We start from the raw sequence: 25,232 nt of genomic DNA, 5'->3' as shown, positions 1-25,232 counted from the left end.
AAACTCTGGTGCAGACAAACCAAACGAACTTGTTCGGCCGATAACAGACCACCGAGCAAACCAAAGAGTGGCAGTGAACCAGCTACATGTACGAAACAACATGCTGGGTGGCTCACTGCCTCATCTGCTGCCTGTTCTGCGCAGTTTCTTGTGAAAAAGCAATTAAGCTCCAACACCAAGGTCAGAACAGAAACACCAAGGCTGCATATGTTTGGTCTCGTTCAATTGTGAACAAGCAAGCTAAGGGGAATGGATTTTCTTTCTCCTTTATTCCCGCTTCATCAGGGCTCTTTTCACACAATATACCCCTCTAAAAGAATATTGTAAAAGTAAATCACATCAACTGAATTTGAGAAGATTTCTGTTCCCGCCCATTGAACCAATCTGCTATTATAGTGTGAAAACTCCTTTGGTATAAATCCAGATTAATTAGTCCCTGGTGGCTTGCAGCAAAGTCGGAGAAGAGCCAAGACCAAAGAAGACTTTGCTCATAAAAACAACCGCGACATCAAAAATGTCTGTCCGATTTATGTGATGACTTATATTTTGTATACATAAACTTTTACAAGAGAACATCAAAAGCATCCACTTCAAACATATAACAGGACTTTATGTTCCACCAAATATTCTTTATTCCCTCAATTTTAGAACCACACAACAGTTGTTTTTATAAAAATATTAGCGTACACAGGAAACTGTAACGGAGCTTAAAGATAAATTTTAAGTAGAAGTCTGTTTTGGTCTTGACCCCTCTTGGACGAACCACTAACTTTGGGATCCATGACCAACTAATCTGCTTCCTATAAAAAAATATTGTACGGTACGACTGCAGGTAAGTTATGAACTTCTCTTTTTCTTTTCACAGAACTTCTCTCCAAAATACAAAATCTTATCTTTAAGACTTACAAAATTGAACCAAGAACTGGACAGTTGATCTTTTAAATGTTTTGAATAGCTTAAAGAAATAAAAGCTAAATTGTTTAGCTGCCCTTTTGCCTACAATTTTACAGCGCTGTGCAAAAAACATACACAACATTTCTCCCATGAAGAATTTGATATACAATCAAGGTGATGTCCTGCAATTAGCCGAGATAAACTGTAGGAACTCAAGGATACTCTGTAAATAATTGATTTTAAAAAGAAACATCAGATGCGGGCATTCCAAAACTACAAGCATCAGTGTCAGCGGGTGATGTATGGAAACCCAGTTAAGAGCCCATTTCCCTCCCATTCCACTGGGAGAGGAGAGGCCGCAGTAAATAAGCACCATATTGCCAGAGGGAAACAGAATGGAGAGAAGTGAAGAGAAGAAAATCCCCCTTTCTCTCGTGGCCTTTCTCTATCTTTCCGCCTTCTGCTTTACAATACCTCATGTATTCCTCCTTGCCTGCTATCTCCTTGTGCCCCGCCATCGTTCCACCATACGTCTCAATTTCTATTGCTTCACCCTCCTCTCAATCCTGCTTCTTTCATTCCTGCATGCCTGGCGGATGATAGCTGAAAGGAAGGCAGAATTGGATGCCTCCCTCACAGAGCTTTCCTTTGAGACTTGTAGGAGATTGTGTTTTGCTGGAGTGACTTGTTACAGCTCACTGGCTCGCCGTCATCCGAAGCATCAACTGTCAGTCACGGCCAAAGATACAGGTATGGGCCTTAGGAAGGGGGATTGTTCAGGACAACAAAAATGCTTGTATCATCATTCAGTGCATGCATATGGTGCCAGACCTAAGTGTTCATGTCTGTTGAACATATCTACATTTTGTCATGTTACAACCACAAGCCTCAAGGTATGTTATTTGGACTTTTTGTTATTGACTGACAAAAAGTTGTGCATAGCTGTTACATGGATGGACAATTCTACATTCTTCTCAAATGTTTTGCCAATAAAAATCTGAAAAGTGTGGCAAGAATTTGCATTCAGCCCCTGAGTTGATGCGTTGACACAGCTTAGTGACTGAACATTTTGCCTATTCATCTTTGTAAGTAGCTCAGACTCGGTCTTGATGTGTGTGGGACATCCATGAACATCAATTTCTAAATCTTGCTACTTCCTACATCATGATGTTGCAACCATAGCGCATCTGATCAGATCACCTTAAAGCCAGATGATTACTTGTCCCCAACATGACAAACTGTAAATAGGACTTAGATATTTTCTCCAACATGAGACATCGTGTTTTCACTACTCTGCAAAGGCCAGATTTGTGGCATGCACAGCTAATAGTTTTTCCAAGAACAGATTCTCCCACCTGAACTTTGGATCTCTGCAGCTCCTCCAGAGTTTCCATGGGCTTTTTAGCTGCTTGTGTGACTTTTGCTATTCTTGACTGCAGTTTAGCTGGACAGTTTAGGCATGTCTTGGTAGGTTACCACAAACTCTTTCCATCTTCAACTGATAGCTTAAACAGTGCTAGGTGATAGGTCTTTAATAGCACGACCTCCATCTTCATATGTATTCCTGGTGTGATCCTTGGTCTGTATGGTGCCATCAGTTCCTCAGGATTTTCTAACAAATCTCTGAGACCTTGTCAGAACATTTGCATTCACAGTGAGATTAAGATAAACCCAAGTGAACTCTATTTACTAACTGGGTGACATTTGAAGGGAATTTATTGCACTGGAATTTAATTAGAATAGAGGTGGCTGGATATATATACATTGCCAAATTATCGTCTTTTTTTACAATATTTTTCTTACCAGTTAATATGTGCAGACTATCTTGTGTTTGTCTTTTACTTAAGATAAATAGTTTAAATAGTAATGAAATAACACTGAGGCTCTGTAGACGTTTTGTAGCCTAACATGATGGATTTCATCGGTATGTTTTCCTCAGATTCAGGGGAGAGTCTTGTGTTTCACTGATCTTTCTGTGTATTTAATATGAGTTCTGCGATTACATTTTTTGTGATTTAATGCCGTTTAAATTAAACCTGAATATAGATGTATTGAATGAAGGGACGTTAAAAGAGAATTATGTTTGCTGCACTCTCCTTGCAGCCGTACTTACTTGCGATATTAAATTGCAGTTGTGATTCTCTGGATTCAGTGAGTCATCTAACAGATGTGCTCTCCATAATGATGCTCTCGGATATGACTCTGTCATCCCTTGTCCCTTTCAATAAAGACCTGGAAGGTCCTTTTTATCTAATTTTCAGCTCCAAATATAGTCTTTTGTGGGTGGAACGCTGGGTATTTGGCATTCGTTGGCTTTTCATGGGGCTTCACTGCCACTTTTGGCAGATTATAATTGTCAGCAGAGAAAATGTTGAACACCTGTGCCTTGTGGTTGAGAAACAAGGTCATTTCAGTCCCTTTCATATTACTCCGATCTACTGAGTCACCAGCACACATGGTAGCAGCTGCAGTTTCTGACAGCTGTGTTGTCAATCTTTCTTTTCCTCCCCATCTCACCACAGACGGCTTAATATCCTACCACAGGTGGAAACCACCTCCTTTCTTATCCCCCCCTCTGCAATTCGTTCAGCTCCTCTGTAAGTGATGGACAGCCTACTGAAGCTGCTTCAGGTCAAAGGTGACTGAGTGGAATAATCCATTTATGAAACACTCCTCTCCTGCTGAAGTAAAGCTGGTGTAAGGAAGGTCAGCAGGTAGACTCTGTCCCTCCTCAGCGTCAGCCAAAGCTTGTACTTCTCTATTCACTCCCTTACCTTGAGAGGCACACGGCTGGCTTAACGCCCAAGAACTGGCGCTAAGGCACAAACTCAACAGAGGAGAGAGGCTGGGTGAATGTTTAAATGCGGTTTGAGAGGTATTGCCTTGGATTTTTTCACTTCATATCTGCCTCGGGTGTCTCTCGGTCCTCTCTCTCTCTTTTTTCTTCTATATCTCTATTACTTTTGTCATATGGTTTTCCTCCTAGCAACCTCATAAGTTAAACATCACCCAGCTCTCGGTGACGCATGGGCATGGTCAGCACTGGATCAGAACTGTTTTTACTCAACTAATTTGTCCAATAAAAATGGATCCAATAAAAGTAAATATAATGTTTCCACAAACAGGAACATTCAGGAAGTAATATGATCATAGTTAAAAATGTGTCAAAAATGCTAACTTTGCTAACAGCTAAGGCTCACATTTGTTTTGCAGCTTCCTGTTGGCAGTATTTCCCAGTGTTTAACAAATGTGAACGGTACTTTTGTACATCTGCTTAGATATCAAAATCTGAAACTGATAAGTCTACACTGAATGGGAAGTTTTATAAACATTCTTTGAGATTTTTGAAGTAGAGCTCAAGACTGTTATTTTTCAATCTAGCTCCCACCCGCTAGATTTCTGAAAACAATCTCCTCTTTCTGCTTTTTGTTTTTGTCACTCCCACAATATTTGGAAGCAATCCCACGCACACCCACCGCTTTATTGATGCACAGTGTGATTCAGTGAATGTTTATTCAGAGTGTTTTAATGCAGTTGGACAAGAGAAGAAAAACTGAAAGCTGAGGTCAAACCACATATCTTAGGAGTAAAAATAAATAAATCTATTAAGACATAAAATACAACAAAACAGACAAAAGACTCAAGAAACCTTTGAGAAAACAGGCTAAAATTATAGTTGCAAAATATTAATACAAAGCAATGGCTCATGCATACATACAAATAAAAAAAAAGTTTAAAGAAACCAAGACATTTGTCTGTTGATTTTTTAGTGCAGAAAGAGTATTTTCCTGCACTATCCAGGTCCTCTAGCTTTCTTTTTTAAAAGACACACACAGACATTGAATGTTCTCTCTGATGGCGAATTGGACTCGCACTCAAAAGGGACCTTGTGAGTGTTGACAGAAAGAAAGCTTTTTGTCAATTTTTCTCACATGGCTGTGGGAATGGATTGTCCAACACTAAAGCATTCTGTTACCTATTCATCAAAAGAACGTTGGACCTGATGTGAAGCAAGAATCTTCTTCCCACCTTGCAAAATTGGTTGTTTTTTGAGAGCATTTTGGCAGGTGGTGGTATATCCATGTCACATTGCACATCGCTTGTTTGATATATAAAGCATTCTTATAAAAAACGAAGATAACACAATTACTTGATTGGCTATAAAATGTCACTATGCTCTTGGAAAATCCATCATACCCCCCTTTAAGCACTAAAGCTGTGTAGTTGGTTAAGCTTGTGAGGATTTAGTGATTAGTCACCTTATGAGACAGCTGGATTTGTGAGATCATACTATGGAATGAAATACACAGTTGAAACCAGAACATTAAATTGACCAAATTAATACACACATGCACATTTTTTTCTCAGCCAGAGTCTGAAGTTAAATCAAACCAAACATTTTTTGTTTTAGGTCAGGTAGAATTATCAAACTTATCTCTGTTTGCTAAATGACACAATAATGGGATAAATAATCAGTCATCTCCATTTCATTTCTGTAGACGTAGGCTCTGGTTGAATGAAACTAAAGTGGACTTGTCTGGTCATAATCACAATCATTAGATTTAGAGGAATAAGCGGTGTGTTTTTAAATCTGGTAACACCATCCCAGCTTTAAGTATTGATGCGGCAGCATCATGCTGTGAGGCTGTTTTGCTGCCGGAGGAACAAATGGCATCACGAGGAAAGAACATTGTGTGGAAATATTAAACGCTAACCCTGGTATCAATCCTGTAGAGAACTGCGGACCGATCTGAAGAGGCGCCTGGGAGCGAAGTGGCCGACTCAGTTCCACCAGGTCTGTCAGGAAGAGTAAGTAAGAATTTTTCTAAAAATTGTGTATCGTGAGAAACTTGTGGAAGGACCTCAAACAAGAACAGTTTTGTCCGATTAACTGCATACAGTGAGAAAAAGGGTGGATGTGTCTTTTTATTCAGTGTAAGTAAACTTCTGGTTTCAACTGTACATCCAGTACATCAAAGTACAAGTAAAAACAATATTCTGCTTCACTACAATACTCACAGGTTTTCTGTTGTTTGTGTGAAGTGTTTTGATGCCTTCTCAAGATTCTTTGCGTAATATTTTTACCTTTCTACCTTGTTTTGGGATTTTATGCTTTTTTTTTTTAAGATTACCAATGCAAATCCATCTCTTGTAGTCCTCTGACAGAACGGTGAGGCTGCTTTTGCAGTTTTAACAACAGCCAGCTTTTAGTTTTATGAGAACACTTTTGTTCACACCCACTTCCAGTCGCTGCTTTCAGCCTTCCGTTCTCTTCCCTGAACTGACACCTTACAACCTGCCTAGAACAAAACATCAGAGAAACAGAGTTAGCTACAAGACAGAGAACACAGTGGAGCACTTAGCTGCCAAAAACTCTAAAAATAACCAGTGTGATAGCATATATCTTTCTGTTGTTGGCTCAGTGTGACACCTGATTACTAACTTTTTTAGCTGTTGGTATGGTTTAATCAAAGCTAACATAATTGGCTATAAGTAAGAATTTATTTGTAAAATGATGCTAGTGGTTCAACATAAAAGTATAGCTAATTGTAGATAGTTGACACAAACAATTTGCAGAATTATTGTATAATTTGAAATATGAAACTGAATTCATGCATTCATGTTAGCTGCAAGACCCATAGAGTAATGCAAGCGTTTGATGACTGAATTTGCAGTATAGCCTTGGTGGTTTAATATTCATGTAATCTAGCTAAAACGTGCTAAGTTTGGCTAAAATGATTCCTCAGATGGCTTTATTACAATTCCCTTAGGTAAAATCTCCCAACTACAGTTAGTCTTTTTTATCCAGTCTTATGGGACAGCTGGTGCAGATACATTTTCTTTTTCACCTAAAATGTGATGAAGAAAGACATGAAGACCCATAACGACAGGAAAAATGGGGGGAAAGATGTGAAATGACATCGGCTGGGCCTCTAGCAGACAGAAGAGGAGGAAACACCTGAAAATATTGTGAAAGAATCAGTGGGAAACATGGGGGTCCCTAAAGACGACTATTATGGACTGTGAATGTCACAACTAACAACTGCACAGACTGAACACACTGTGTACTTTATTAATATCCATCCATCCATCCATCCATTGTCTGTTCACCCTTGTCCTCAATGGGGTCGGGAGGGTTGCTGGTGCCTATCTCCAGCTACATTCCAGGCGGGAGGCGGGGTACACCCTGGACAGGTCGCCAGTCTGTCGCAGGGCAACACAGAGACATACAGGACAAACAACCATTCACACACACACTCACACCTAGGGAGAATTTAGATAGACCAATTAACCTAACAGTCATGTTTTTGGACTGTGGGAGGAAGCCGGAGTACCCGGAGAGAACCCACGCATGCACAGGGAGAACATGCAAACTCCATGCAGAAAGACCCCGGCCGGGAATCGAACCCAGGACCTTCTTGCTGCAAGGCAACAGTGCTACCAACTGCGCCACTGTGCAGCCCATCTTTATTAATATTTAAAAAGTTATTTAAATTATTTTAAACCTACTTTTTTTTTTTTTGCTTTGCTGTGTTGACAACTATTGATTGTGCTGTTTTATACATGCCATGCTAATAAATCTATCTAATCTAATTTAATCTGATCAAAGCGTGTTCTACAGTAAGACAAATTGCTGATTCTTACAACTGGATTACCTGTTAAGACATCTAACTATCATTACAGTTAGTGAATCTAGTAGATGCAGCATCATAAATCATTTTGAATAGTTTTACCAAAAAGTACAGTTTTCACATTTCAAGCAAATACAATAAAGATCGCCTACCAAGTTCTGTTGTTGGTCCCACTGGGCAACCAATCACCATGTTCCACATAGTGATCCATTAGTGCTTTAACAAAACTACAATCATGTTTTCAAGAAAGTCTTTCTATTCTTACTTAAATCTGAAGTGCTAAATTGGTGATAAACGCAAATAAACAGGAAATGCATTAAGCTACAAAAATCTTTTGTTGTCAAAGTTACATGATTGTTGAAACGGTGGAATAATTAAACTATAAACACAAGGAAGGTGTGAAAACTGGTTGTCTCCACTGAAATATTTTATACACATTATTTAATTAAAGGAGAATAATAAATTCCATAATTTTTATATTAATTTATTAATAGAACTACCCACTTATGTAATACTGCCATCTAGTTTCTTCTTACTATTTGAAAAGGCAATTTTCCAGTTTTATTATTGAAAAAAAACCCCAATTATGTTCCAAAGTTAAGAAGCCCCTTCTGTTAGCTCTGTTTCAATGAAAAACTGTCAAAGAATAAAAGTATAAATCAAAACTAACATTTATATATTAGTTATTTAAGTGGAAATAACTAATATAATTGTTATATTATTTATATGCGTAACATGTTTCATCTGTTTATTCCACCACATACTCACTGATTAACAAGCTTCTCCCTGAATCACCGTTTCCTATTCACTCTTTTCCAGTTTATTTATTCAGTTCCTGCATTGGAGAGAAGCCTTGACAGAATGTTCCACGTAGCTTTTTTATGTTTTGTCCTCCGTAGCACCTAGAACAGAAACAGGAAAACAGAAAAAGAAATTTCAAAAATGATTACTGTGCTCACAGAAGTGGCAAAAAAAAAAGACCAAACCATCAAATGGCAGGGATACAAGCTCCTTTTTAAGCCAATTTTGCTACAATTAACTTAAAAAGGAAACAAAGCTGCAGCTCATATTAAATACCATACCGTGTTTTGTTTAGCATGAGAGCTACAGTATGCATGTTTTACAACCAGTTCTCATCCGTGTCATTTCTGTCACAGAGGATTTGAGCCACATGCATTTTGTCCCTGGTCATGCCACAAACCTATTAGCAGCAACAGTAAACTGTACTAGCTGTTTCTTCCGAATGTGTAGCTCGACAGCTACAAAGAGAGTTGAGAAATCATTCTACTAAAATTCCTGCTGAAACCATTCCATGTTAGCTGACTGTAACATCTGGTTGATTAGTTTATTATTGTTGTCTTTAGAGAGTTTTGACGTCATACAACAGGGTGTGGCCTTATTGGGAGTATAGATTCGGACCTGCATGGTGTCAGGAGAAGGGTCAGAATAACAGCTGTGCTTTTTAGCAGGAAATATGAATGAAAAAAAATGGTAGAAAAACACCTGGAATAACAGAAACTGCCTCGATTGAACAAAGGAGAAGCAAATGCTTGGTACAGTAGTTCGCTTATATCAAAACCACAATGTCAAGAAGAACTGTGAAGAATAATTATTGAAATAATTAATCATGCGGACATGATTGATCTTTTTTTAATTGGTGCAACAAGAGGATGCAGCATCCTGAATCATCATGACCAACAAACGTGAATATAGTTACCACATTTCAAGCCAAACTACTAAAAAAGCCTGCCAGGGTTTGACCTGGCTTGTATTGGTCTCATGCGTCAAAAAAAGGAAGAATTTTATTTCACACTTAACTTTTGAAATTGTAGTTTGCAAACAAGAAAACAGACAAAAACCATCTGTAGATGATGTGGTCAGATGGTCAACACATGGCATTGTGGTGTTTATTTCAACAAATTAATGACAGATTTTAAGGTGTTGAACATTTTTACGTAATAATCTTTTTTTTTTTTTTAGCAGATAAAAATCCATAGTGGGAATTTGTCCGTGTCTTTTTGGTACGAACGTCATGTGATGCACTAGGAAAAACCGCAAATCTGCATATGCTGTAATTTTCTTCTCATTAGATTGTAGGTAACACTGGTTTGTCTATTAAAATCCTCTGTTATTTTTCTGAATGCACTCTGACCTTTGTGACCAGCAGACACACAGTCAGTTTCTGGAAGAGTTCTGTGATTACATGTTGCTACCTTTCCAGTCTGGCAACAGTTTTTTTTTCTCCCAGGCTTTTCTTCTCATCAGCATTACTCTTGTTCTTTTGAGACATGTCTTTCTTCCACTGAGTCCCATGTCTCATCAGTCTAATAGGAGTGTATTGAACAAAGCATTTCTAAAGGTGGTCTCCTCAGGCTACAGACCAACCCCCACTGTCCCTGGTCCAATTACAGCAAGAAGTAGAGGACATTTTTATTGGTCTGTGCGGGAACATTTTCATGGCTACCATCGTCTCCAGCAGTCGAGCCATCTATTGCTCAATTACTCCTCCATCTCGAACTCACCCGAGACACAAAATGTCACCTGCTGAGACCTGTCAGGTCCCAGTGCATCACCGGCACCGAATTTCTGACCCACTCCAAACACTAAAATCTTGTAACTTATTTCCTTTGCTGTCCAGAGTTCATGACTGAATATGGGGCTGTTAACACTCCCAGGACATTTGGACGAAGAGGACTACGATAGAGTTCAATACCACATTTCTCTCTATATATGATCAAAACAAAATTGACCAGTTGTAAAAATATATATCAAATAATATGAAAAGTATATCAGGTTAAAAGGTAATACTGCATCTATAACTTTTAAAGAATTTTAGAAACAAAGTATATTTAAGTGAAGAAACAAACAGAATTAGTGCAACAGTCTTTGGAATGGGAAGTAATACAAAAGATTCAAGATTTACCTTTGATTTTAAAAAATACAAATAGTTTAGATTTTCGTTAAGTATTTCATTCATTAATGTTTTTTTTGGTTTGTTCTCGGTCTTCTAAACTCTTTATAAAGAAGAAGTTGCCAAAGAAAAGCTCTAGTAAGGGAGACACCAACAGCAAAACTGAAACAAGGTAAAGGTTAGAGTATGTTCACTCAAAGGATCTCAGAGAATCAGAAATCATCTGATTAAAAGGTGTGTCTTTGCTATTATTCTGATTAAATAATGGAGGCAATGGCAGATCATATTAGTTGACATGAAAAGTCTCAGTACCTTTTTGTAAGAGTTTAAATGCATGTAGGCAGTGACAACGAACAACATCTAATTGTGCAAACTGGGCCGGAACAAAGCACAAACACAGCTAAGACACATTGGGTAGCTTAGGTGATTTACATTTTAGCTGGATAAGTAGACTTGAAAAGTTCAGAGTTTAGGACTTATGGGGATGACATGTTAGGGACCCAAACGCCCAGGAAGCAGACAAGCAGGAAGCAAGAGGAATGTGCTTAATAAATAAAACAGAACTTAAACCAAATATCTGAAGCAAAATAAAGTTCAAACAAGGGTAGCACAGGAACAGGAAAACAGGCAAGTATAACAACGCTGGAAGAATCAATAGGAAACAAAGCAAGGCACGTAACAGGATGAGCAGCTGTCTGATTTAAAAATATATACGGTATATCTTTATCCCGGAGAACAGGTGAGGGATTACTGAGGACCACAATAACAGAAAAACTAGGGCCAAAATGACTGAATGCTTAGATGTTAGAAAAGGAACACAGAGGTCATGGGAAAAAATCTGAACAACCACTTTAGTGTCAAGTGCCCTGAAGAAAAGTCATTGGTCCAACTTTTGACGATACAGATTTAGCACAGCAAAGTTGTGGGAATAAACCATTTACACACTTCTGATGGTTTGTGTCTCATAGATATGACACAGTACTGAACCACACCTGTCTGAACATTTTCCTTTACTGTTGAATCTGCAGAATATAAAGAAATATGTAGTTTTTAGTTTGTAATAATAATGGTAGTTACCATCACAACAAGGACTAAATTCCTCTGATTCTATGACTTGCAACTAGAATAAGTTGCCCTCAAATAGGACATCATTCCCAGATGTAAATTCTAATTTCTAAAACAAACCAAATTCAGCAGAAGTTTTAATATAACTTCAAATAACTTGACTTTCTGCGAAAGCTGAACACTTTTTAAGGACTATTTCAAGTCAGAGCCTGTACCTGCAGCCATCGGGCAAGAGGCCTTGCACACTCCGCACAGATCGCCCAATCAATCACTTGGCCAGCACATAGACACGAAGGAAAAAAGATCCAACACTGTTCTTGGATCTGTTTTGAATGAACTCAGAAATCGAAAGTATGGCAATCCCCACGATATAACATTAAATCATGTGTATGTCAGTTGGGAATACCAAAAATATGTCTAATAAATGGCAGAATATTGAAAAGGTGGATGTTTGCAAATTGCTTTTCTTCAAAGTTAGACTTTTGAATAAAATTGTTGTGGCTTTGTAAACTAATTCACAACTTTTCAGTTCAGTAAATGAACAGCTATAGATGTATTTAAGGGCAACAACTCTTAACACAATTTCTGTCTGAAGTTGCCACATTCATCAGTTCAAACAAATATTCTTAAGTCCTAATACTTAATATGGCTGAAAAGCCATTCAGAGAGGAAGTATCCAATGTTCCACAATCAACATAAAAAAAGCTAAATTACAGTTTGCAAATGCAATTGGTGACAAAGACCTTTTTTATCCGATGAAACTAAAATGTAGGTATGTAGTCACAAAGAACCCTTGATACATTTGGAGAAAAATGGAGGAATCTGCAAACATCTTCTCAAGACATTAACCAAAAAGTTTAAGCTTGGGAAAAACATTAAATGGGGAATGATTGAGCATCAAGTCAAATTATTTACAGAGAAGGTTGAAGACGACAGTCAGTGCTTTGCAGTGGTCATCAGCTCAGCTCACCATGGGAAAACGAACCTGGTTATCCAACTGTTAAAAAAAGCTCAGTGTGATTTAATGTCAGAAAGTGAGGGGGAAAAAACGTTTTTTTTGGCTTGTTAAATAAACTGCAGCTACTTTGGTTCAATGATATTTGTGGGTTCTAAGATGGAATATCCATCCATCTATCCATCCATCCATCCATCTTCTGTACACCATTGTCCCTAGCGGGGTTGGGAGGTGCTAGTGCCTATCACAAATTTTCTTCATCGGGTATAATGATGTACCTTTCTTTGCTACAGAACATAAACAGAACATGGCTGAACAAACAGTTGGTTCATTGCAAGTATAAATGGTTTCAGTGACAATCTCCCTTCAGTAACCATCCCAATGAAAGCAACACAGCAACTTCTACTCCTCTGTTTCTCATTTTTATTCGTCATTTCAGAGTTTTTAGAAGTGTTTCTTAAGATATTCACTTGTAACCTTTTGACTCAATCATTAAGGGGTTAGTGAATGGCATGAGCTGAAGACGACAAGCTGAAAAGTTCAACAAATGTTGATCACATCTCAAATTATTTCATTTAGTTAAAAAGCTTAATGTATTCACCATCCACCGGTGAGCAAGATCCCTGCTACCTACTTCATCCGAATGACTCCACTCTGCTCACCCATCCTCCTCTCCTTTTCTTTTTTGCCTTTTCCTCTTGTTCTGCATCCGTGCTACATTTCAGAATAACTCTGGAGAATAGGCTTTGTCAAATGAAGAAACCCTTTGTTTGTTCTAGTTAAAAATGTTAAGTAAAGCAGACAAGCCCAGGAGGGGAGGAGGATTAAGTTGGTATTTTGGGACACAGTTGGGACAGGCTGCACTGGAAGGGAGAATTTTATTAGCCAGCAGGAAAAATAGATGACAAAAATATCCCCCCCCGCCAAAAAAAAAGACAGAATGAGACAAAAAAAGATGGGAAGAGAAAAAGCAGCACTGGCAAACAGCGCTGTTTAACAGGGCTGCTCAGATCCAAACAGAGAACTGGCCAGTGATTGGTCGGCTGTAGTTAGGTCTTGGCACGGGCCGCGGCGACAGCTGCTTGGAAATGATGAAAACCCCTGAGAAGGGAGAGCGCGACAACAATCCAGAATTACTGTGAAATTCTGTTGTCCCTGTCCATTTTCCCAACGCAGCGCAGAATAATGCAAAATGAAAATCAGGAGACTGGAACGAATCGCCAGCAGGAAGATGAAATGGCTTTAAACGTCTAAATGATCGCGGCGCAACACAAACGTAATAATCTGGCGCCTGCGATTCTAAGTTTGCCCCTGGGGCTTGTTTTGGGGCTTGTTTCATTTCACGCTTTCATCTTATTCCAGTGGGACACATCACAAAGACATGTAAAATGAAGCGTTCAGGTTATTAATGCCTCCAATTAACAAAAGAAAAAAAAAAAACAATTTGCAAAAAATTTTAATGATCGTATTTATTGGTAATCAGCTCCTGCTGCGCAAGTCGGTCTTGACAGTGTGGAAACACCAATCAGAGTGATAATTACCCTGCAGTTTGTGCTTAACATAAATCTCTTTCTTAACATGCTGAGCTTTATACCCAATGGGGATCCAGATGGCGGTTTTACTATTCATTCAATTCACTTTGCCACTAGATTACTACAAATCTATGTAAATACAAGAAGCATGGTCCAAAACCAAAACAAACAAGCAAAAAAAACCCACATCACTTACCACAAAATACACCAGCAAACAAACACCACACAATCTTTTCCCCCTCCAAGCTTTCTAAAGATAAGGAGTCTGCAACAGTATTCATGTTCCCTGTTTTTTGCATAAAAAATATTTGAGTTATTAGAGTCGTTACGTGAGACCAACACAAAAGAGTGCATAACTGGGGGTTTGGAAAGAAAATCCATGAAGGGTTTTAAACATTTCTTGTGAGTAAAGATCTGAGAATCTGAGATGTATGGCATGTACCTATCAAGTTAAAACCTAAGCACTTTGAAATGCTTTTGCTGAAACTGTGCAATATAAATAAAATGGCCTTACCCTAACCTTACCTAAAACATTGAGTGTTCTACAGCAATCAGATCTGCAGGTTTTTGGCGATATGTTTTCACAAGCTTTGTGCATCGAGCTGAAAACGTTCCCCTCTCTTTTTTGCAAAGTGTCTTCAGCACAGTCAGACTGTTTAGAGAAGGTTGGTAGGAAGACATTTTCCAATGTGTTGCCATTTTTCTGTTTTGATTAGGTCTGAATTTGGAGTACACCACATGATTATGATTTGATTTTAGTCATTCGGTTGTTTTTTCTGACTGTATGTAACCTCTGTCTTGGTCCCAAGTCTCTTGAAATCATGCCCTGCACTAAGCTACATCCATCTTCCTAGGAGCTTCTGTATCCCCACACTATGATGCTGCCTCCACTTTGCTTAGATTTGACGAGAGTCATGACATACATAGTCATGTATGACTATTAGATGACAGAATCGACAGATTTTCCAACCTGAGCTGTGAATCTCTGCAGCTCCCCCAGAGTTACAGTGAACTTCTTGGCTTCCTCTCTGATTGATGCTCTCTACTGTAGAGCTGCATGATATGAATCGCCGTCCTCGTCGTAATGTCAGTGTGTACGATATCGACAAATGATTCAGAGGCAATATTGAGAAGGACACTATATTTTAGGTATCATGCATTCATGTTTGTACATTCTATATTAACAAGCTGTTAATCTTTATGCTGTCACACCACTTTTTTACATTCTTGTATTTGCAAAAAAATGTTAAAAAATCCTAGTATCATTTTTGTCACTGTTATTTGGCAGAAGGTCCTGAGTTCAAATCCTGGTTTGAAGTTTGCGTGTTCTCCCTGTACACGCGTGGGTTCTCACCGAGTCCTCTGGCTTCCTCCCACAGTCCAAAATCTTAACTGTTAGGTTTCTTTTTTTTTTTCTACACTTTCTCTTCTTGTCCGCCCTGCACGCTGGCACTCGTGCAGGGATGTGTGCATCTGGCTGTCAAATTACTCAGTGGTGAGTGAAGAACAAGCCTAAGAAACGGCAGCAGCAACAGAGATGGCCCAGGATGCCTTATGTTATGGCACAATGACCAACAGATGAAGGGCTTGTTAACCATGTCACAACTGCCTCCTAGTAGATAACTGGAGGAAGACAACCAATGGGGAGAGGCTGGCAGTTTTATAGCACAGCTCTCACATGATGCTGTGTGCAATACCTCATCGAATCAGCTCTGCGATCAGATCTCGTTATGGAGTTGAACTCCATCCCGAACGTCTGCGGGTTTTACCTCATCTCTTGTTTCTGTGACACTTTAAGTGGCATATGGCTCATTTTATCCTAAATGTCAGACTGTGATTGAGTCCAAGTATGGCAGATGTTTGAGATTGATATGGCTAAAGTAAGTACCATCACACAGAAGGTGATGCTTTAGGAGAAAAAACAAGGGAGAAGCCTGGTTTACTCGTCCTGCTTGTGCCAAAGCAAACTCACCCACACGCCACCAGAAGAAGCCTTGCCCTTCGTGCTTCGAGCCAGCAGATTCGGTGACACGAGAGTTCTTGGAAGCTCTTTAGGGGCTTTGTTGTGTGAGGTTGTCCTGAGGGTGACAAAAGCAACAAAAAACATCATCTCGGGCTGGGTGGCAACAAAGAGGCAAAGAAAAACACATGCTCATGAGACTGCTCAAGCTTTGTGAGGTGAAACTGAAAGACAGGCATCTCCATCCTCTACATACACAACTGCATTGGACAGCTTGAAGCATTTCTCGCTTTAGATGTTATGGTTGACAGGTTGACATGTAAAGAGGCTTCAGTTAATAAAACATGCTTCATTTGCTGATGGAGTATGATGCGGGAGCGGGTAGTCTTGCTTTAAGACGTGTGATCCGACTCCCCCTTTCTCTCTCTCTCTCTCTTTCTCTCTTTCCAGCTGGGCTACAGTGTAACACACACGCATGCACGCTCACTCACACTCGCCCTGCTCTGCCTGCCCGCCCGACACAGACGCTCTACTTACAGCGTCGGAGGCAGGACTGAGGCTCACACTATCAGCTCAGCTTCTCAATGGGGGGACGTGGCCAAAAGCAGACAGAGCGGTCATTCCACCGGAGCCTTCCGCCGAGTTCGTGAGAGAGAGAGAAAGAAAGACAGAGGAGGGGCAACGACAAGCGAGGGCAGGCGGCGGATGGGGGCAAATTAGGACCCCCTTTCATCTCAGCAGAGGAGTTTTGAAAGACTCTGAAAGAGAGAAGAGCAGCATCTTTGTGGCCGATAGAGCCGTGACTCTTTCACACACCTTGGTCAGTTTGTGACACCTATTGTCCTCCCACCTGGGTGGCGTTTTTGAGGGACTCATGTTGCTTTTTTGTTTTTGTTTTTTTTAAAGAAAAATTGCAGCAGCAGAAGTCCAGGGTGATTTTTTTTGTTTCTTTTTTTGGGGCTTACCTGCAGGTGGAATTCATGAAGAGACGATGGAATTAAGACGGACAGGCTGTGATTCTGACTAAGCTCCTTTTCTCTATCTGAACACACTGCTCAGGTAAGGAGGGGCGTGGGACATTCCTCTGGTGTCAGAGGACGGGAGTTTGATGTAGAAGAATGTCTGATGGGGTCGAAAATAAAAACTATCTAGGTTGAATGAAGATATGAAATGGTTTTGCGATGTCTTCTGTATTCAGACACTTTCTGGCGGCAGACGATGCCTGCTGGATGAGAAGTACCGTTGATTAGAAACCATCTACATTCTGACTGATTTTCTCTGGCTTGGAACAATCGGCGTTGGTTGATAGCTGAAGTTGTTTCTGCAGTCTGTCGGAGCTAGAACCTTTCCTATTTCTTTAGAGATGTCAGAGCAGGTGCATCAGTGCCTGCAGGTGTGCCTCATGTTTCCACCCTCACCCTCCGTCCGCTTTTACTTTCTCCCCCCCCCCCCCCCCCCCGACCCCTTCAGAGCTGGACTCCTGCATTTCTGAGTGTCTCATTTGAGGTTGCACCACAAAAGTGAGAGCGAGCTCCTTTTAGCGGTCTGCAGCTACAGAAAGCGTGGGCTGCGTGCTTCTGAGAACTGCCTCTTTTGTTTGCATTGAAAGACCTTGTAAATAATCCCCCGTTCTTTTTTGTGTGTTTGTTTTACTTCGACTGTGCTGCGCTTTCAGCTCAGGAGATAAGCTGCAGTCATCAACTACATGTTTTTCCCCCTCTCTTCTTACAAAAGCCTCCCCAGATTACTGTAGATCTGCGGCTCTACGTAATATGTAGTCGATACAATTAACTGTGCAAGCGCAGCGATTCTTTTTTTTTTTTTCCAACAATACGTCTTGTAAACCTTTTGACTCAGTGAGAACAACATGTGTGGTTGGAGAAAAGTAAAAGAGGACTTATGCTCATTCTGAAACCCCTCCTGCTGGTGGTTCATAATGATATTAAGGATTTATACGCTCATTTTTCTTTGTTTATTAAGCAGCCTTAATCTCACAAAGGGTAATTCTTGATTAGGCTAATGCATTTGACCTCAGCTGCATATCATAGCATGAAAAACACAAGATATCTATCTTTAAATAATGCATCGAATCAAATATCTGCTCTCATTTTACTTACTTTCAAAGTTAAATGGCTAATGGCTACATGCTTTATTTTAATGCACTTACATTTAGTATTAATTATGAATTCGGAATCACACTAAAGTGCTTAGATCATAGAATCACTAACTTGTAGCAGGCTTGGTTAAAAGCTTTGGTGCGTCCCTATGAAACGAACATTATTTACACTTTTAAAATAATCACATGCTCCCTGATTAGTTGGGGAAAAAAGCCTTTGCAGATTGGTGGAAAAATATTGCTTTACAGAAGGCGCAGTTATGGCAACAACAACTTCCTCACTTAATATTTCTGGATGGAAATGAGAGCTAACAGCACCTGGAAAGGAGGGGAATCTGTTTATTCAGGCAGGAATAAGGTGTGTCTACATATGCCGCCCCTCAACAGCAGTAGATAAATCTCTTAATATGATCAAGAGTGCTGTCTGTGATTAGCAATGATTAATTTAAGCTTCAATTTATAAACACAGATGGCAGAACCATGACTAAGATTACATTTTATATAGTTTTATATGTATATATAGGTATATAGTTTTTTTTTTTTTATTGAATGATCCTTTTTAAACTTTTTATTTTTATAGAAATGAATAAAATGATACAAATACACAATCGGTGTTGGTTGATAGCTGAAGTTGGGTCTGCTATTTTAAATCTATGTTCAGTACAGTCTAACAAAGTGTTTTATAGATATTATAATGGTCCCAAATTAGCCATTTTATATAGAGAAGCACTGATCCATCAGATCAGCCAGTTTCCCTTTGATTAATCGGTGATCGATAGATCAGATTTTTTGTCTTTTTATTAATTTTTTTCCTTTTGCGTTTAATACAAATCCAGTAAAGGTCAAGAACGTGGCTTGATCCATAACTTCTGTCTCAGTATTGCCTTGTTTATGTCGGATTCAACACGACTACCTCCATCAGAGAATATGGTAAAAACGCTTCCACTTTTATTGTTCTTATAAAAAAAATTAAAAATCTGACCTGGTGAACATTATAATTGGTATCATAAACCTCAGAGAACATCAGAAATTGGCATTGGCCAGGAAAATCCTGATCCGTTCATGTTATAATATAATTTATGTATGCAAAATTATGTTTTTTGTTGTTCTTTACATATCATTGCACATATAATTGAGTAAATCACTTTCTTAAATATATGGGTATGTTTACATATGTTTCTCTCCTTTGTTTTTCCGTCCTGAGTAAAGATGATATCTGTTGTCTAACAGAGCTCTGTTTCTTCATGCTGCTCTCCAGACTCGGCCTTACCATGTCCTGGTTGTTGGCCATGTGGATTAGCCTCGGCTTCCTGCTGCTGTGCCAGGCCACACTCTACCAGACCATCCAGCAGCACCATGTGGCCCGACCCGGTCGCACCGACATCCTCACTCTGGGTTCGTAAACAAGCTCTTATTTTTCCTTTTCCTTTGTCTGACTAACTTCACAGCCCGGCGTTAACATGCAAGATGGTGCCTTCGCTAGGTTAGCTCTTCTCAGCTCTGGCTGTTTGAAAGACGAGAACAAGGCCTGCCGCAGTGTGTCAGAGAGACTCGCCGTGTCAGCGCGACGAGATGATTCATGGCGCTTGAAGGTTTAGCGAATAAGCAGAGGTTGGGGACTGCTAATTGTGCCTTCGGTTCCAATGTGACGTGACTTTTGCAGTTGGGAGGAAACGGTTAACAAGATTGGGTTCGTTCGCAGAGCTGTCTGCCGCTGTTTGGATCTTAACATGCGAGTGCTGCTAGAACCTCTTCTCAGATTGGGAATCGGGAGATGACTCACTTATGTGGCGAGGAATTCGCGACTGGTGCACCCTAAATCTCGCTGGCAGACTAATGGGAGCAGCTAAAGCTATGGGCAACAATCCATATTACTATGCTGGTAACTGGGGGAGCTTTGATCACTATGGCTTAGACTGAAATGACAATTATGTTTTCCTCCTTTTGCACTGGAAATGCTCGGCAATTAAGCCTGATGCCTTCTGCACTGCGAGGGCTAAAGGGGAGGGTAGAATTGGAGGCGGATCTAATGCTCTGATTATGGAAAAGCTTACTAGAATTACATATGGTATATGTGGGAGTGCTACAAGGAAGGCAAAGGTTTTTGTTTTTTTTTTTTAGAGCAAAGCAAATGCTTTCCTTAAGCTCCTAACAATGAATGTTACTTCCACGCTTGAACCCTCATGCAGAGTGGGGCTTCCTTTCCATGCCAAGCTGCTGTTAAACATTGATGCCGTCTCCTGCTTAGTTCCCTCTTTCTGTGTCTTGCACTGCCAAGTAATTGAAGCAGAGCAATAGGAAGAAAAAAAAAAACGACACTGCTCTGAATTCTCTATGCTTGTGAACATTGGTGACTTTAAGCAGCCTGTCAGAGAATTGGCTTACTTTTGCTGTGGAACAGCTGACACATGAAAATCCTTGCTCTGATAGATAAAAAAAAAAGTTCTCAAAGTATTCCTGCCCCCATTAATTGAAGCAAAAAAAAAAAGAAGGAGGATAGGGATGAACAGCACGGAGTTTTGAATACGTTTTTAAAGGGTGACTTCATTTTATTTCATTTTTTTTCTTCTTTTTTGTCCGGCTGGCAAGTCAAGCTTGGTGCCAAAGATGTACAAGGAAGTGCCAGGCTCAGTAAGTGTTGTTTTTGAATAATGCAGTTGACCCAAAGGGGAGGACAAGGGAAAAAAAGAAAAACATACTTGCTGCCCCCTCCATCTCGCTTCCACCTCTTGTGGTTATACGTCTAGAAAAGTCACGCAAGTAAAAGACAGCTGGGGCCAACAGTTCAGGAAGGTTTACTGTCAGACAGATCAACTCACACACTTGACGTCCATTACACTCCTGGGCAAAGACGTATACACGCTCGCACACTTACATGCTCTCGTCTCGCGGAGGCCATTACTGGGTGGCATTTTCACGGGTCCTCTGAGGATTCGCGAACTGTTATTGATGACCTAATGGGTTCACGTGATGAGCTCTCCTTGTACAGTTGTGCATCAAGTAGAGATGCGCTGAGCAGAATTTTGGGGATGATTTCTGTTTCAGATGAGAGGATGCAACAAGAACTTTCAGCAGTGACTTCCTGCTCTTCCTGCCATTAGCGGTCATTTAATATTTATATTATTATTTGACAAGGGGCCATCTGTCTTGTCATGCGCATAAGAGACGAATCACTTACAAAATAAACAGAGTTGGAATCAACTCAATCTGTTTTGCATCTTGTATAGTCTTTTGCATCTTGTATTGCGATTAGCACGATTAGCGCAGGTAGCTGTTAGCATCAGTCTCTGTGTATCTCAACCTGGGAAGCCAGCATCCCCTACTGGGGCTCCTGGAAAGGGTTAGGGTTAACCCTAACCCTAGCTCAGGGGGGACCCCAGGCTTTATTAGCAAAGTTACTGACTTCATGTTTCATATTTACATAAAAAAAATAACCCACTGAAATGATGAAAGATAAAATGTCACTTTAACTGCGTCGTACTTGGCTTTCACACATACATCTTGCTGTTATGTGTCTAGGAAATGAGGATAGAATGGAATCTAGGTGCATTGTGTAAACTGGTGGCCTGATTCTCTTTTTTCCATATTAGACAGATTTTTTATTTTACATTATCTGCAGCCGCTCTTCACAATATGTTCAAAAGCTAGTTGCAGCATTTACTGTCAAGCATTGGGGACAGACTGGGGTAAAAACAAACAAAAAAAAAATTTGTTTTTTTTTTTCTCTCACCACAGGTTATCAATGTGATTGGGAAAAAAATTATTTGTTTTTTATGGCATGTCATGAATATAACATCTTGTTCTCTAAAAGAACAGGGTGTTATATGAACAGCAAATAATGATGAGTGTTTCATTATTGCTGTTTGCACTTATGCACAAATATGAGAGCTCACATAAACATGTACTGTGGATGTCCATGCCGGTGTGTGTGTGTGTTCTTGATACCCTTTACAGTCTCTTGATGATTTTGGCCATCAGTGATTTAGAAATAGGATAGTTTTACGGTTCTTCTTGTTTTTTTGTAATGTGCATGTACAGAATTTCCACAATAGATTCATGAAAATGTCATAAGGAGTATTTTGTCATCCTGGTTAGTACTGCCACTTTTGTGTTTTTTTCCCCCAAATATTGCAATTTTTTGTTAAGACTTCAATGTAACACTTTGGTAAAAGCTTTTTTAAAATCTAAAATAATAATAAAAAAGAAATAAAATAAACAGTTTTTATGAGCTTACTCCTCATGATACAAAAAATTAAGTTATTCAAAGAGTCATTTATGTCTTGTGGCTGTGGACAAATTTTTCTCAGTCCATGTGACGATACCAATGCCTCCTTAAATTGAAAGAGTTGCTGAGTCCAGAATATCTAAATGTAGAATAACTCTTGAGATCTTTCCAAAAGGTATCAATGTTTCCAAATCCAATACAGGAAATTCAGTGTAAATTCGTTGAATTTGCCTTCAAGTCAACATGACTTAGCAAATTGGTAAAATGTTGCAATCCAGATGTGAATCATTGTCCTGTGAAAGACAACTTCTGATTTTAGGCTCAAAACATTTCAACAAAAATACTGACTGATTAGGTAGCTGATCTTTTAAACTATCTTTAGCATCTTATGTTAGAGATTAGTGTGTGGCTAACCTTATAAAAACAGCTATCTGTGTTTATACCAGATGTAGATCTTTACATTCAATCTGAGATTTCCAAAAAGCTGCCAGCAAATTGCTGTTTTTTACTTTTTATTTGCTTGCTTTCAACTCTGTTTCTTTCGACTTAGGTTTTGGACACTGAAACCACTGAAACTGGAAAAAACTAGCTTTTACTCACCTTCACTCAATACTAACGTCTACACTGCAGAGTGTTGCAATCACTGTGAGCTGGTAGAGCTTACGCAAGCCATCTTCATTCATCAGATCCTGATCAGAAGTGGATATTCCAATTAGCCAGTAAGTAGAGAAAGCAATATAATGAAAAATTATCACGTTCCACTCAGTTCCTCCAAATATTTCTATAACCACAACCGTTGCTGATCAAGTCCTGTAAAAACATAAAAAACTGTTATTTTAATGGATATCTTATGGATATGCTACTAAACTTTGAATCCCGTCAAAGCTGGAGACACTTAAACCACCATCGTTCTCCTCCGTGAACGGTTCAGTTTACTGACGTTTTTCCATGAGAGTAAAACCAACATCAGTCCTGCTCAGTCATAAAGTGCTGCTACCTGATCTAACCAGAACCTCTCTCTTCGAATTGAAATGCTATGATAAATATTTGAATTAGAATTGATTTTATAATTTGAGAAGCTCTCTGGTTTCACCGAGCCCAAAGAGCCAGGCTATAAATAGGGAGGAGTATATCGGACATAAAAAACGGGATGCCTTGAAAAAGCCATCAACTCTCGAGCTTTTTTTGCTTTGAGTACATTTCAATAATAGTTCATAGCATAGTGTGAATTTTTAAGTGTTTAATCATAGTTATACGCAGCATCCATTAGCTGATATCATACATTTATTGTCTTTTAAAACTGATCGATGATGAAATATTAAATGAAGCCATGCCGTGCCTCTTCCTGTGCCACTGTGTTGGTGTCTGTTCAGTTATCTTGCTGTTGGGCAGACATTAAAGGTTTAGGCATCTTCCAGGAAATCATTATTTCTAAAACTCTAAATGTTCCTCAGCAGGCTGTTTGAAAGCGAAAGTTACACAAAGCAAAGATCCAGTGGATATCGACTAACAGAAGCAGCTGTGACACTTTCAAAGTGGAGGTAGCAGCAGTTGTTTTGTTGTTTCTGTTGGATCATCTAACAGCAGTTGAGAAATAAACCGATCTGCCTCCGGAAACTTTGGGACGCGAACGCTCGGAAAGAAGAAAAAACACGAGCTGCAAAGTTTCAACATGTCTTATGACAAATTCACACAGTTAAGTCAGGAGACTGAGTAACAAGCAGGATGTCTGCTTCGTCACCTGCTTAGGACGTGCCGCTGTTCTCTCTTGCCCATGAGCCTCTGCATCACAAAAAGCCTTCCTCCCGCCCCCTCGTGTTCTGCTTGTGCGGCTTAAGATTGATGGCGTCCTGATTCCGGGCAGCCAATTCTGGTCTCTCAAGAAATAATCCACTACATTGACAGATGAGCTGAATGTGACATGACATAAACAAGCCAGGCACTGCACTCTCCCCACCTGCCAGCGCTGAGCTGGAGGGCTCACTACCAGCCCTGCTGATGCACAAAGACCCTTATTGACTGCTCATACTGCACTTTGTTAAAAGTCGGGGGCCGAGGGGAGTACGATTAATATATACAGTTTGTAGCTTGGTGGAAGACATTAATGCGGTTTTGACATCTTCAACAGATGAAATTAAATCGTTCCCTAATGTGTTTTTATGAAGTTATACTTAATAACTTAATAAATAAGTACTATGTATACTAGGGATGCATCAATATGAAAGTTTGGGCCGATATCAATATTCTATGTTAATATTGCTGTTATGGTCGATAACCAATATTTACCAATATTGTATATTATATATTACTGACTTCAGCACTGCTTCTCTGCTTTGCTTAAACTCCCACAATTCTACGCTGCATCACCATCAGTCATGTGACCAAATACTGATATATTAATAAATGATTAATGTCGGTTGATACCAAGATGTTAGTGCCAATATATTGGCCATCCCTAACATATACAATTGAAACCAGAGGTTTGCATACACCAAATAAACAGATAAATATCTTTGTTCTGTCTGAACAACATTGTTTGTTTTTTATATTTAATTCTGTATAAATGCACTTTTTCTCTTTTTTAAATCAGCTTTGGTATTTCTCTAATGTGTGAAATGCACTGTATACTACTTCACTGAGAACAGAAAATTGAAAAATGTTGGGAGTGGTGGTAAATATAACAACATGCTTCTCGATATGTGCAGAGTTGGTAGATGGAAACAGCAGCCTTTTCATTCTAGTGTCGTTAAACTTCCAGCTGTGCAGCCTGACAACAATAACAACAACAGAAGACTAAAGACTAAGTTCAGATTTTGCAGTAAAATCTCAGCTGGTTTTGAATTTTAATATCCAACCACTACAGTCTCTTCCAGCGGCAGCGCCTCAGTGGCATTGACGATAACTCGGAGTTTCTCTTGAAACAAATTGCACAGATCTGACTG

General features: G+C 39.5%; 1 protein-coding gene across 6 annotated transcripts in view; it reads left to right on the top strand.

Annotated features, from left to right (window-relative positions):
- The window catches only part of tafa1b (TAFA chemokine like family member 1b), a 246,418-nt gene that overhangs the window by 12,377 nt on the left and 208,809 nt on the right, over nt 1-25,232 (top strand). For 2 of the 6 annotated variants that reach the window (XM_028003431.1, XM_028003436.1), the window contains 2 exons: nt 5,629-5,703; nt 19,324-19,460. In XM_028003431.1, the coding sequence (XP_027859232.1) occupies nt 19,337-19,460 (124 nt within the window). In that variant the 5' untranslated portion in view covers nt 5,629-5,703; nt 19,324-19,336. Of the gene's footprint in view, nt 1-5,628; nt 5,704-16,413; nt 17,009-19,323; nt 19,461-25,232 lie in introns of those variants that run through there. The other 4 variants (XM_028003434.1, XM_028003433.1, XM_028003430.1 and 1 more) reach the window with 3 other exon arrangements.

Source organism: Xiphophorus couchianus, chromosome 20, assembly GCF_001444195.1.
Source record: "Xiphophorus couchianus chromosome 20, X_couchianus-1.0, whole genome shotgun sequence".
NCBI lineage: Eukaryota > Metazoa > Chordata > Actinopteri > Cyprinodontiformes > Poeciliidae > Xiphophorus > Xiphophorus couchianus.
Note: the sequence above shows the minus strand (reverse complement) of the source record. Positions and strands in the feature narration are given on the sequence as shown.